The sequence below is a fragment of the Lissotriton helveticus genome, chromosome 3_1 (genome assembly GCF_964261635.1).
Source record: "Lissotriton helveticus chromosome 3_1, aLisHel1.1, whole genome shotgun sequence".
In the NCBI taxonomy this organism is placed as follows: domain Eukaryota; kingdom Metazoa; phylum Chordata; class Amphibia; order Caudata; family Salamandridae; genus Lissotriton; species Lissotriton helveticus.
The window spans coordinates 2,098,003,073-2,098,015,915 of record NC_136061.1 but is presented as its reverse complement, the minus strand read 5'-3'; the positions used below and the strand labels follow the sequence as shown (position 1 = coordinate 2,098,015,915).

At 45.6% G+C, this 12,843-nt stretch overlaps 1 protein-coding gene across 1 annotated transcript in view; it reads left to right on the top strand.

The window, feature by feature from the left end:
* UNC45A (unc-45 myosin chaperone A) overlaps positions 1–11,025 on the top strand; it is a 367,777-nt gene extending 356,752 nt beyond the window's left edge. The window contains exons 19-20 of the mRNA XM_078683264.1: positions 3–158; positions 8,383–11,025. Coding sequence (XP_078539390.1) covers positions 3–158; positions 8,383–8,658 — 432 coding nt within the window. The 3' untranslated portion in view covers positions 8,659–11,025. The remainder of the gene's footprint in view (positions 1–2; positions 159–8,382) is intronic.
* The last annotated feature ends 1,818 nt before the right edge of the window (positions 11,026–12,843 follow it).

The following is a 12,843-nucleotide window of genomic DNA, read 5'->3' as shown; positions in this document are numbered from 1 at the left end:
AGGTGCAAGAGTTGTTTTTGGCTGAGGGCACAGATCGGCTGAAATTGATGGTTTTGTACAGTGGTGAAGATGACGAGAAACTGCGTCGTGCTGCATCAGGAGCTCTTGCCATGCTGACTTCACTAATGCCTGAACTCTGCAAAAGAATTCCACAAGTGGTAAGTGTAGGAAGGAACATTGCATTATGATAGATTTCCTAGACTTTACGGGTTTCACCTTGAGATCTGTATGGTAGGCAGTATCGATGGATATTTGTAACAGCACCTTGTGAATATCCCCAGATACCAGATTGGATCCAGAAACCAAAATGCAGTGTTCCTGAGTGCTGGTAGGAGTACTGTGTGTGGAAACACGCTGAGGTCATTTCGCTTCTGAAGCGACGAGCAGACACGCATATAAGCACCACTTATGTGCCATAACATCAGTTCCTTTTTTCCACGCCTTCACATGTGGAACCAGAGCTCTGCTCATCTTTTTCATCACTTTGTGAAATTATTTTTTATTAAAATGTTTTTATCAGTGTGCAATGGAACATGTCACCCCCTAAGTATACAGGGTTTAAGCATTGTATGGATGTGACAAACAAATGTCTGTGGCAGATCCCCACTTGATATGTCTCTGGTATTTAAGTCAGTGAATAACTCCAAGATATGCATTGGGTCTGCCCAGATAAACCCAAAGCCAAATCTCTGTGGTGATGCACCCCAATACTCCATACTGGTCCTACTCCAAGTCAGAGTTGAGAGTGAGGACTCACTCCAGCTCCCTTTCCCGAAGCCATTCCTACAGCTTATCATCTCTGGGGTCAAAGTCTTCGGATAAGTCACAGAAAAGACATAAATAAGTCCAAGCGAGACTCAGCCCCTTTGTTCCAACCTCCGGAGAAGCCATGAGGGACTCACTGTGTCTCTGGGTCTACAAAGGAGACAAATCTATCTCCGGTCCCGATGGAGCCCGAGTTCCCAGGTCTGTCGCAGCAGGTTGAAGCCTTTTAAGAAGCAATGTTGTGTATCTTTGGCATGCTGCTCGCTTCCTCTGATGGGCTTTCGGATCCCAATGAACTGCAGTTGGTTACCACTGGGGGTGTGGCCTCAGCACCGTCTGTGCCACTTGAACATGCTTCGGGTTGTGCACCAGCAAAGGTGTTGTCTTCAGGTGTTGTCTTCAGGTTCGATGCTCAGCTTTGCGCTGGTCCAAAGGCTGTCGACAATGATTCCACTGGTGCTAGAAGTGGCGCCACAACTCACTAAGGTCTCTGACTCTGACCCTGACCCCAATTCATTTGACCTTAACCAAGACCACACCTAGAGCCTGATGTCTGGGACCCAATACTCAGCCACTCACACCACTTCCACAGATGCTTCCACATCTTCATTCAGGCCACAAACTCATTCTTTTTCATTCAGTGGAGTATACAGGTGCAACTATATGGGTAACAATGCCAATGATCAGAGTAAAGGTACACCAACCCTTAACGCCACATCTGGCAACAAACAGTAACTCCATAATCATTCCCCTGATCATCCTACACCTGTCGGGGTCGACTACAGTAGTTTGTTTCCACTTGGTGGTCAATAACATCAGACAAGTCGGTATTGGACATTATCCAACATGGCTATTGCTTGAAGCTCACCAGCAATCCTCTCAATATTCCACCTCACACTCTCAAGCTTTCTCTGGAACATCAACAACTGCTCAAACAGGAAGAACAAGCACTATTAATAAAAGGAGCTATCGAGCCAGTTCCAAGTACAACATCAAGGGTCAGTGGTTTACTCCCTGTACTTTCTAATTCCCAAGAAGGAAAGCTCTCTACGGCCTATTTTAGATTTAAGTGCTGTGGCAACAAATGATGGACGGAATGCTGAATAAATCAAACATTCTCCCCCAGTCGAGAGATCTGGATTAAATCCGTTGTTATTTTGCTCACTACACCACCCCAGTTTGGACTCAGCCATATGCAAATCAGTCTTGACCCTAGGTCTTGACCCTGGGCCCAGCAGATAACGACCAGGCCATCATGGGAAATGTACCTCCCAAGCCCCCAGTCATCTGACTGAAACCCCCAAACCTCTTTAGTGCACCCTTAAAGTCACACAGCCACCCAGTAGGAGTTAGGGTCAGTCACTTCCTGTTGAATAGACAGAGCATTACTTTTGACATGCGAGTCCTCCAAATTGTCCAGTGGAGCTACGCCCTCACATTCCTTTTCGACCTGCTGCACCTGCCACCTATATCAGAGGGGCTCTTGGAGGATCATCTGTCTATTTTGTGTCAGGGGTGCCGGCTCTTGAGGAAAAAGGAGTCATAGACATGATTCCAGCTTCAGAAGAAGGGACTGGATGTTATTCCCATGGGTAATTCCTTGTGCCGAAGAAGGACAGAGGTATTCGCCTTTTCCATGCCTTCCTTCACAAGGACAAATTCAAGTTGCTTATGCTAGCCCAGCTTCTTCCTGCCCAGAGACTGGATGGTGGCATATGACCTGGAGTACAGCCATTTTCACATCCCCATTCTGCAGACCCACAGGCTCTACCTGCTGTTCAAGGTGGAGCACAAGCATTTTCAGTTTGCTGTACTCCCTTTCAGTCTCACAAGTGCCCTTAGAGTATTCACGAAGGTGATGGCGGGGTCACTGCCCGTCATCAGGGATACCAGTCTTCCTCAACTGACTGGCTGTTGAAGGCGGGATCGCCACAGTCAGTTGTAGACCACCTCCAGACGACGTCCAAGGTCTTTACATCATTGGGGTTTTCAATCAGCTTGCTGAAGACTCCCAGAAGCTCCCCTTCATTTGGTGCAGCTTTGAGCCTTTCCTTTGGACCAACGATTTCAGGACATTGAGGTTACGGTCCGGATGTTTCAGCCTCTGTTGTAGGTCTCAGGGAGGATGGCTCTGAGGCTTCGTGGACTGCTTGCTCCTGCATCCTACTTGCTCCTGCATCCTACTTGCTGACGATGCTTGATGATATATGCGGGCTCTGTAGTGGGTGCTGAAGTCACAGTGGTGCCAGAACCAGGGGAGCTTATCAGATTGAATCCCTGTGTCGGAGGAGACTGCTAAAGACCTGCAGAGGTGGATGCTTGACTGCAATTGGACTAGTGGTAGACCCCTCTCCCTACCCCACCCAGTATTGATAGAGGTAGCAGATTCATCTCTACTGGGTTGGAGAGATCATCTGAAAGAGGTGAGTACAAGAGAACTCTGGTGTCCGATAGAGTCCCACCTCCACAAAACTTTAATGGAACTGCGGGCGATTTGCTTGGCATTAATGGCATTTCTGACAACTGTCCAGGGCATACTAATTCATGTTTTCTCAGACAACACAACTACCGTGTGGTATTACAGAAAGCAGGGTAGGTTCTTGAGTACTGTGCAAGGAGGCTCTGCACCTCGCAGCTGACTGAGCCATCAGGTCATTTCCCTGGTGGCACATTACCTAATGGAATCTTAACGCCAGGGCTTGGCCATCAATGCCTAGTAGATCATGAATGGATGTTATACCTGGAAGCGGTGCAGGGTGCCTTCCATCAATGAGGAAAATCATGACTTGATGTCTTCGCCACCACTGAGAATGTGCAGTGCCAAAACTTTTGGGTTTGGAGTTCCCAGGAACGCTCTCCCTCAGAGATGCATTCTGCATGCACTGGAGCACGGAACTCCTATACACCTTTCCCCTGCTGCCTTTTGTGCCCTGCGCTCCGAAGATCAGGAACAACCGTGCCTGTCTCATCATAGTGGCTCTGGATTGGGCCAGAAGAGTGTGGTACTCTGAACTTCTGGGCCTGAGTATCTATCCTCCACTCGGGCTTTTGCTGTTGGAGGATCTTCCGTCGCAGCGCAGAGCCTTGCACCTGGGTCTGCACAATCTGTATGTCTGTGCATTGAGTTTGAGCGTCAGCAGTTGATCTCCTTCAACCTTCCTCCTAAAGTTGTTGAGGTGACTCTGGCAGTCAGGCTTTCGTTCACTAAATCTGTGTATGGCCTCCTTGTTCATGTCACCCATTATAATGCATACATTTTCTATCAAATTTGCTGCAAACATTTCTGCCAAAAGCCTTTGTAATGCCCCAGGGGGGACCTTAGCTTGTCCCTCACTTTCCTCATGTGCACCCTTTTCAAGCCAATGGACAGTTGTATACTGCACCTCCTCACATTGAAAATGGTCTTTATGGTTGCAATAACATTGGCGTGCTGTGTGAGTGAGCTTCCTCATACCACCTTTTTTCCATCCAGACAAACCGGTGTTTCAGACTCAAACAGCGTACCTACTAAAAGTGGTGACGCCTTTTCATGTGAGACAAACCATCACTCTACTGGCTATCTTTGTGCCAACTCATCCCTCAAAAGAGGAAGTGAGACTCCATCTCTTGGTCCCCAAAAGAGCACTGAACCTTTATGTAGGAGAGTAGGGTCTGCAATCCTATGATCACCCAGATTTTTGCTTTTTGCTTCACTGGTTTACGACTTTCCCTGGCTGTGGGCCTGCTAATCAGACCCACAGCCTAGCTGTTCTCTCTATTCCAAATTGTACCCAGGTACTGAATTGGCACTGGGCCCTCTCTAAGTCCCTGTACCCAGGGCTGAGGTGCACCCAGAAGTCTCCCAGGGGCTGCAGCATGTATTATGCCACCCCTGGGCTGACTAACCAAACAGACACAACTGGCTGCTTGACAGCTGGGGCAAAGTGGTGTACTCACCCTTTGCTTTAGATATAGTATTCCTATATCTAACCCTAAATGGGCACACAGATCTCCTATCAGTCACTCCTATGGTAGGCCTTGACAATCCTGAAGGCAGAGTGCTTGGAACCGTGTGAGATAGTGCTCTGGCATGAGCTGAGCCTGTCTGCGGCTTTCGGGATCCATCCCTTAGCCGTTTCCATGATATCGCATACCATATACTCTTAAGTGCATTATAATCCTCGCGGTTATATGCCAACTCTGGTATCGCTTTATCAAAACATGTCGAGTAAGGTGTCATACGAATTGGAATACTAACCCCTTGCCAATTCTGGCGACGGGGTTAGCATTCCACCCTTCTAGAGGGACACGACATGTTGGTAACCTGTAACCCCGGTTAAAGTCAGACATAGCCTTAGCTCCACAAAATGGATGCTGCCACCGAGACACAAGTCTGCCCTGCTGTTGCTGGGAGTCCTCCCAGCGCAGGAGGCAAGGACAAAGGGTTTCCTGTCAGGGGCGGTGCCAGCACCGTCCCAGACAGGATTTTGTGTATCCTAGGTAGGCAGGGCTTTAGAGGAAGGTGACTGCAAGTGGCACCCCGGTGCTCACTATGCACAGGCCGGCTTGAACCAGTTGCAGGGGCACTCCAGACCCTGAGCAGGGGAAAAGCCCGCCAAAGGAGAGGGGTGTAACCACCCCCCTCCTAGTCCCACCCATAGGGCAGGACTTAGTCGCGTGCCAGCCCCCTTTTTCAGGATAAAGGTAGGAACTGGCCCCCTTCCAAATTAGATCAATCTTTGAATCCTGAACCGACTTTCTGCGAGAGGAACTCAAGACTCTTCCTAAGATTTCTCCCTTGTGACTAAGGAGTAGTCAACCTGCAGCAGCAGGCACCAACCAAGCATCGCGGTCTGCTGTAAGTCTCTCCTCCGGATCAAGACTGCCCAGCACGACGAGAACCGGCTTCCCTGGCACCTCTGACCTCAACCTGCATCATCAGCCCAGCTGTGATCCGTGGGTGTGACGAGACCTCGAGGGACCAGCCATCTTTAAAGACTGCACGACGCTTGTCCAGCATGACCACCGAGTGACCCTCGACTGAGTGCTTTGGGGTAAGAGAAGCCCCGGCCCTGAGCAGCTCCAGCACCGAAGTTCAGCCCCCCTGCATCCACGAGATCTGCGTGGGGCCCTTCTGCTCTTTGCTGCTCACCGCGTTGTCCAGGTCACTTGCCCGTTGGCTAGTGGCCCTCCCGACGGCGAACTACGACGACAACACCGCTGGTCTGGTTGCTCCAGACTGGCTCTTGCTTCCCTCCATCAGAGAAGCACCCTGGACCCTCCTGGTCCACTCCAGACGCCATTTTAGGTCCACCGCGTGGGCCTTGCATTTGCCAAGACTTGTTGCCCAATCCTGAGTCCAGCGACGTCCGAAGCAGATACCTTCGTGGGACAGCTCGCACCTCCATCCTGGTCGCCGACAACGCCTCCTGGTCCGAGAGACTGCAGAGCCCAGCAGCGCCCACTCACCTGGTCGAGGTGACTTCGTCCGGTGCCACTCTGGTGCCCACCTAAATCACTGGCTAGTGATTCAGAACTTGGTCCCCTCTGCTTTCAGGTCTTCTTCTTCCCTGATCCAGGCTTGGATCACCACGAACTTCTTCACTGGCCGCCTGCCAGCAACTTCTTTCTTCAGGCTCCTGGTTCTTCAACGAGGGTTTCCGACGCAACTTGAACCCTATGCAGCCGCAGCCCCTGGGCTAGGTAAACCGAGTACTCCGGTGCTCCAGCATAGTCCAACACTCTAAGTGTTCGGATCCACTCTTGTTTTCGACCCACCTAGTCGGGTTCGCCCGAGAACAGTAACTTTAACTTTACTAGCCTCCATAGACTTTTTCCCGCCTTACGCGTGAGAGTTCCCACTCTGCACACGACGTCCACAGGCCTCCTGCTTCTAATCTAAAGGTTTAGCATTGTAGGCCTAGCGTTTCCAAAGTCTATGAGAATAGTACTTACCTGCTAGTAATTTCGCATTCCACTTTTTGTGTATATGGTTTTTCGTGCCCCTCGGGCATCTGTGTAAATTGTGCGACTTGAAGTATTTTCGTAAGAGTTTTGTTGTGTGCTTAGCTCCCTGTCTCATAAAGAGCCAGGGTAGTCTTGTTAGAAATAAATATACGTTTATTTTCATAACAACTTGTGTGGTGTCCTTTCACTTGGTGTTCAAGGGGTAATGTGATGGTAAAACAGCTGGCTTAACACGCCCTCTAGAGTCTTAGCCTTAGACTGCTCGTATCCATGCTACTAGGATAGCTGGTCTATAAGGTTGACTTACAACCAATCATCAATAAGGGTTGTTTGGACTGATACAAAGTGCTCACTAGAATAGTGAACATTATATATCAGGCCAACTTCTCACACTTTACATCGATCGTACCAAGGAACATCAGATTAGATTATCAACTTTTTGTGAGGTTCACTGATTCACAAATGGATTGATCCCTGTATTAAGCAGCTTAAAGAAAAACACCATTCCACCGGAGCTAACGCGGACAGGCAGAGGGCCTGTCCTGGAAATCAGTCAGGCTGCTACATGGACATCAGTCCACTCATTCACAAAGCACTACTACCTTGGCCAGGTCCGAAGGGAAGGGCTTTTCGCCTATTCGGTCGTGCAGGACGTTTTTAACTAAGCCATTGCACAAACTTTTAAATTGAGAGGTATTGAGAGGTATCTGCTCACAGGGTAAGGAATCCGTGGTTTAACTTACCCTTTGGTAACGCTATTTCTGGTGGATACATAACCCCAGATTCCTCACTGCCCTTCCCCCTCCCCGCTCTGTGAAGTGGTCTCATTTTCCATGTTAAAAGGTTCCAAGTTAGGAATCTACATCATGGGTGTTTCAGTCTGCTGTTAGGCTCTGTGTGTGAGGGTGCCAACTAGCATATAAAGAAACTGATGTCAGCTCTTCCGGAGGTGGTTGACGTTGGCACAGAACTACCAGTGATACCTTACAGCATGCTGCTTTTTGAGTTTCTGGATCCAGTCTGGTGCCTGAGGATATTCACAAATATGAGGTATCTTTGGTTAGATTGAGAATACATGAGAGAGCACGTTACCAAAGTTAATTTGTTTAACAGTATACACAAGTACCTGACAGCTTTATTTGCATCAGTGTGTCACGGAATGCCCTAACAATCTGATTCAAGTGATAAGAAATTGGCTATCCGTTAGACATTTTTACCAAAGTAGGGAATAAACTAGTTTTTACTTCCTCAAGCACCTTCATCTCCTTATCTTTAAGTTCACCCATTAATAACATGTGAAAGTACTTTTAAACATGCATTTATTCTCACTCGTATAGCATTTCTCAGCCCTGATTCTTTATAAAGTAGGCCTTTGACCAACTCTTAATCCTTGTTGAAACGCTATGAGAAAGAACTACATTTACCAAAATCATAAAACTATCAGTCTCAGCCACTGGGTGTTACAGACAATTGATTTACTGCAGTAAAAATGTAATGCTTTGATGTGTTTTTTGCTTCTGCCGTGAAATGAGGATTCATTGGGAATGCTGATTAGGAGAGACCGTAAGGCAGATAAACCCCTAGTTTGATTATGTGTATCCTAGTAGTTTGTCACAGAGGTGGGTCTTCATCTTAATAAAATGATTCTTTTTGGTTTATCCATTTCTCCAGAGTGTGCACTGGCTAGAAATCTTGCAGACTCTGTTGTTGAGTGAAAATGTGGAACTGCAGCATCGGGGTGCAGTGGTGGTACTGAACATGATGAGCGCTGATCAGGAGGTAGCTGGAAAACTGATGGAGAGTGAAATGTTGGAGATCCTGTCTGTCCTAGCAAAAGAGGAAGAGGATAAGAAAAAACAACCTGTCTCTAGGGCAGCTAAAGAGTGTCTGGCCAAGGCGGTGGAATACGGGTTGATCCAACCCAACAGGAATGAAAATTTACTCTAAAACATATTTAAACTGGTTACGAGTGACCACGTAAAGTATTTATTCACAACTCGCAGGTATCCTTGTGACATTTTGATGCAGTAATTTGTTAATGAGGATTTCCACAGGAACATCGCACTTGGCTTGTGTGTTGAAAGTACCCCTCTGGTCACATATTGGGACTTCACACGGCTTTGTCCTTTTTTACAGCAGCTCCTGGCGGAGCCTGCATGATCTGTCCACACATATAATACATTCCTTGGGCTGCTGCAGAGTCGCTCCTTAATTGACCTGAATGAAAATACATTTTAATTAACAAAACTATTAAAAACAAAGTGAATGGGATTGATGGATGGAATCAATGTAGCTGTGTTTTAGATTTTAGTTTCTCAATTAGTTGAATCTTAGTGTTGTTTCAAGTGCCTATTGCACACATGCGAAACGAAAGTGTACTTACCATAAAGCCATAGGGTAAAGCACAGTTACTACTCTCTGTACTTCAAAAGTGTTACCTGCGTGGGTATCATTCTTTTACTACAATGATGTAAATGCTTTATACATCTGGAATGCTAGAACCTAGAGAATTAAGGATTTTTTTTATATACCACTGTTTCAAAACTGAATTTGGTGGCAACCAACCACATACATAGGACAACTAATTAAATTAGAGCACCTGCAGCAATCTCCTTCCCTCTTAATGCAGCTTTGGTACAAACATTGCTCCCAATAGGCATACGTGATGTTTGTATGGTTGGCCTTCATATTTTATTTGGTTTTTTCAATGTTTTAATCACTCGTGTTTGCATGCGAGAAATGCGCACTCAGTGTGATGCTTGTTTTTTCAGCAGATTGCTACCTAATCAAGGGGTCTCGGGCATCATATTTAATCAAAACAATGTTGTCGGAACTATTCTGCAGGCCCATGATGAGAGCCAAAATATAGTAACTGAATTAAACAAAGCATAAGGGAGATTGATGTAAGATGAAACCAAGTGTAACCCTATGACCAAGTATTCTCTTTGGTGTGTCCCTCAGAAGGAAATGAGCAGATCTGAGCGGTCTGCTTAGCCGTCTAAGCTGTTTGCGTGTGTTATGTTGTGTAGTTTTATGTTCTCAATGCTAGATGCTTCTTTTACAAAGATAAAGGTTTGGGATAATATTGTCTCCAGTCTTAATAAATGCGATCACAAGAAATTAAATCACTTCCCAGACTTTGTCCCAGTATAGCACATACGGCGCGGACAAAGGGTTTTTTCCTTCCACTGCTGCTTTGGATATGCGACTGGCCACAAACGAGTTTTCTTTAGAATATAAACATTGTTCTCTTGTCTGCTTCAATGTCACCCCCAAAGAGATATCTGGGGAGCAGTATTGCAATCTACTGTTTATCATTTAAGACTGAATTTACGATATTACAACACTGAGAGCTTTTATGTTCTTTGTTATTTCTTTATTGCATTATCTTTGGGGTTCTTATGTTAAGCATAGGTATCATTGAATGTATATCTATTATATAAAAGAATTACGGACGTTTGAATTTGAATAGACAAATTTGGAGCAAAAGCTTTGCTGCGCCCCTATGCAGTTGCATGTGTGTGAACCGGGACTTGCTCTGTGGCATTTGTATAAATGGCTGTTGTACTCTTGGGTGGTTATAGTTCACTTTTGTGTCACTTATGCCAGCATAAGATAGCTTGACAGAGCTGAAAGGAAACAGTAGAAAGATAGGTAGTGAAAATTGTCGGGTTGATTTATTCACTTACACTGTCTAACGGCTAGTTGATAGCCGTTCATAGGACACCATGGTGATAGTCAAAGGGGAGAGGAGAGGCTAGGGGAGCCAAGTGCAAACGTGGGGGCTCAGGAGAGGAGTGAGGGAGGAACAAGGCAAGCTCGTAACATGATTTTATAATAAATGAAAGTTACATGCATTGCATGCTACAAGCAAGCGTCTCTAAGATCGACCATCAGTAGGACACCAAGAATAGAAGGTAAGCATGGAAGTGAGGTCTGTGAGGTCAGAGAGAAAGCAATTAAGAATGCTTTAGGAGAGATAAAAGCCGAAACATTTGTAAAATAGCATCATATTGGTTCATTGGAGACTCCCTACAAAACAAATAGTTTTCCATCACAGTCAGGTGACATGATGTGTGTAGCAATATAGCCCTTGTCTCTTAGGTCTTTCTCCATCCCCAGAAAACCTTTCCCATTACTAGCCTTTACAGACCTCTAAAGTGAGAACGAGAGCAAGGGCAGCTTTATCAGAGAACGACTTATGTACATTTTACAATAAGAAAAACGCACCTAAGCAGTGAATGGGACCTAAAAAGAGATTTAGCCAAGTGATGAGTTTAGGAAGATTGAGACAATGTAAAGCAAAAAACAAAAGAGCACAGTCTGTAAGGGGCAAGAGCACAGGATCAGATTTTCTGAGGAAGAGACCTATCAGAGAGAAAGATAGCATGTGCCTGTAAGGCTTACCTGCAGATTAGCACACAAAACACGTTTTTCAGATGTAAATCTGGAACACTTGTTTCTACTCTACTTGCTGTTCTTCTGTATTTTAGCTTGAAGCCGTTTGTGTACATCCAAGCATCAGGGGTGAGAAGATAGACCCCAAAGATGTAGATAGTAGCACTCTGAATACCACCAACCTTGATGAAAATCTGGTTTTAATTTTCACCCAAAAAAGCAGAGGTACCAAGTAAAGGTGTAAAAACAGCAAAGTGCCAAGTCCTGCGAGGAACTATGCAAGAGACTGCACTCTTGGATGATTATTAGGGCTGGATGGCTAACCTTTCATTATGATCCGTCAGAAATGACTGTATCCAAGTGAATGTAATGTGGTTTCCCATTCATTGTAATCGAGCAAAAAGCAGTTGATGGTGTCACTTGACACCCACAAGAACAGTTGACGCAAGGCTGTAACACCGCCTACAGCAGTATGCATTCCTAAAATCATCCAAAGTAGCTACAACCATGTAGTGGATTCCAACCCTAGGGTAAAAGCTAACTTGAAGCTGGAGGAGACAGACTGTTGCTACGTTTAATGAAGTATTTAATCTTAATATTGGTTTTCCCCAAGCCTTCGGGCATGGTAACTGTGAAACAAAGTATTTGTTAGTTGAAATACTACAATTTAAAGATCATTTCTTCCAGAGTGGAAATGACTAAATATCGTAGGCCTGTGCCTTTTTAAGGGAATAGTGATTTAATCTGTTAGGGCATATACTCCGGGGGAGTCTGTGGGTCAGCTGTTGAGAAAATTGTGAACATTTATTTGGACACATTTGGTTTAATGGCCTGGCAGTTCGGGCTGGACTGGTACCATGAGGAACAGGGTCAAGGCTGATTTGCATATGGCTGGGTCCAAACTGGAATGACATGGTGAGCAAAATAATGATGGATTAAACCCAGATCTGTAACTGTGGGTGAATGTTTGACAATGTTCAACATTCCGTCCATCCTCTTTTTGCATTGCATGTGATTTGAGTCTATCATGAGCTTAGAGAGAAGTTGAAACTGGGTTTCGAGACTTTGGGTTGATATTCTTTCAGTGTCCGGCACAATTAATTGTCTAGATGAATCTATGTGCCTGAATTGCAGATGAACTTTGATTGAAAAAGGCACTCTGAAATTATCAGATTGACCCAATCGGACCAAGCATGAAGTAGAAACATTTCTTAAATAGTACATTTCATAGAAATTTAAAGTGGCTTAATAGAAATGGTACCAGTTGTAATATGTCTTGCCCCAGTATTGGAACTTTCATAGATTCCCATGCTTTTGTATCATTCCCCGTCGTCGGGATGGGAGTCTTGGTAACAAAATAACATAGCAGTAGGTACAAAAGATCAAGAAAAAGGCCTAGGCCTCTTTCCCTTTTGTAGCATATCCGCCTCTTTTTGTAAAAGAGACCAAACTTAGGCATCAGCCAATCAGAAGAGCCTCACCCCATAGAACCCTCCTGAAGGAACCTCAGAGCCTCAGATTTTCTACCGCACGTTGTGCTTGGGGAGTCTCCTTTGAGTTCTGCTCAAACTCTTCTCTTCAGAGTTTTCTTCAGGATTTCTCATCAGGATTGTTAGCTGTTCCTTCCAGGATGTCTGAAAAGGAAAAGAAGGCCCTTTTTAAGCCATGTCCCACCTGTGGCAAGAAAATACTTTTTGCGGAGGATAAGCATAAAGATTGCATCTACTGCCTCTG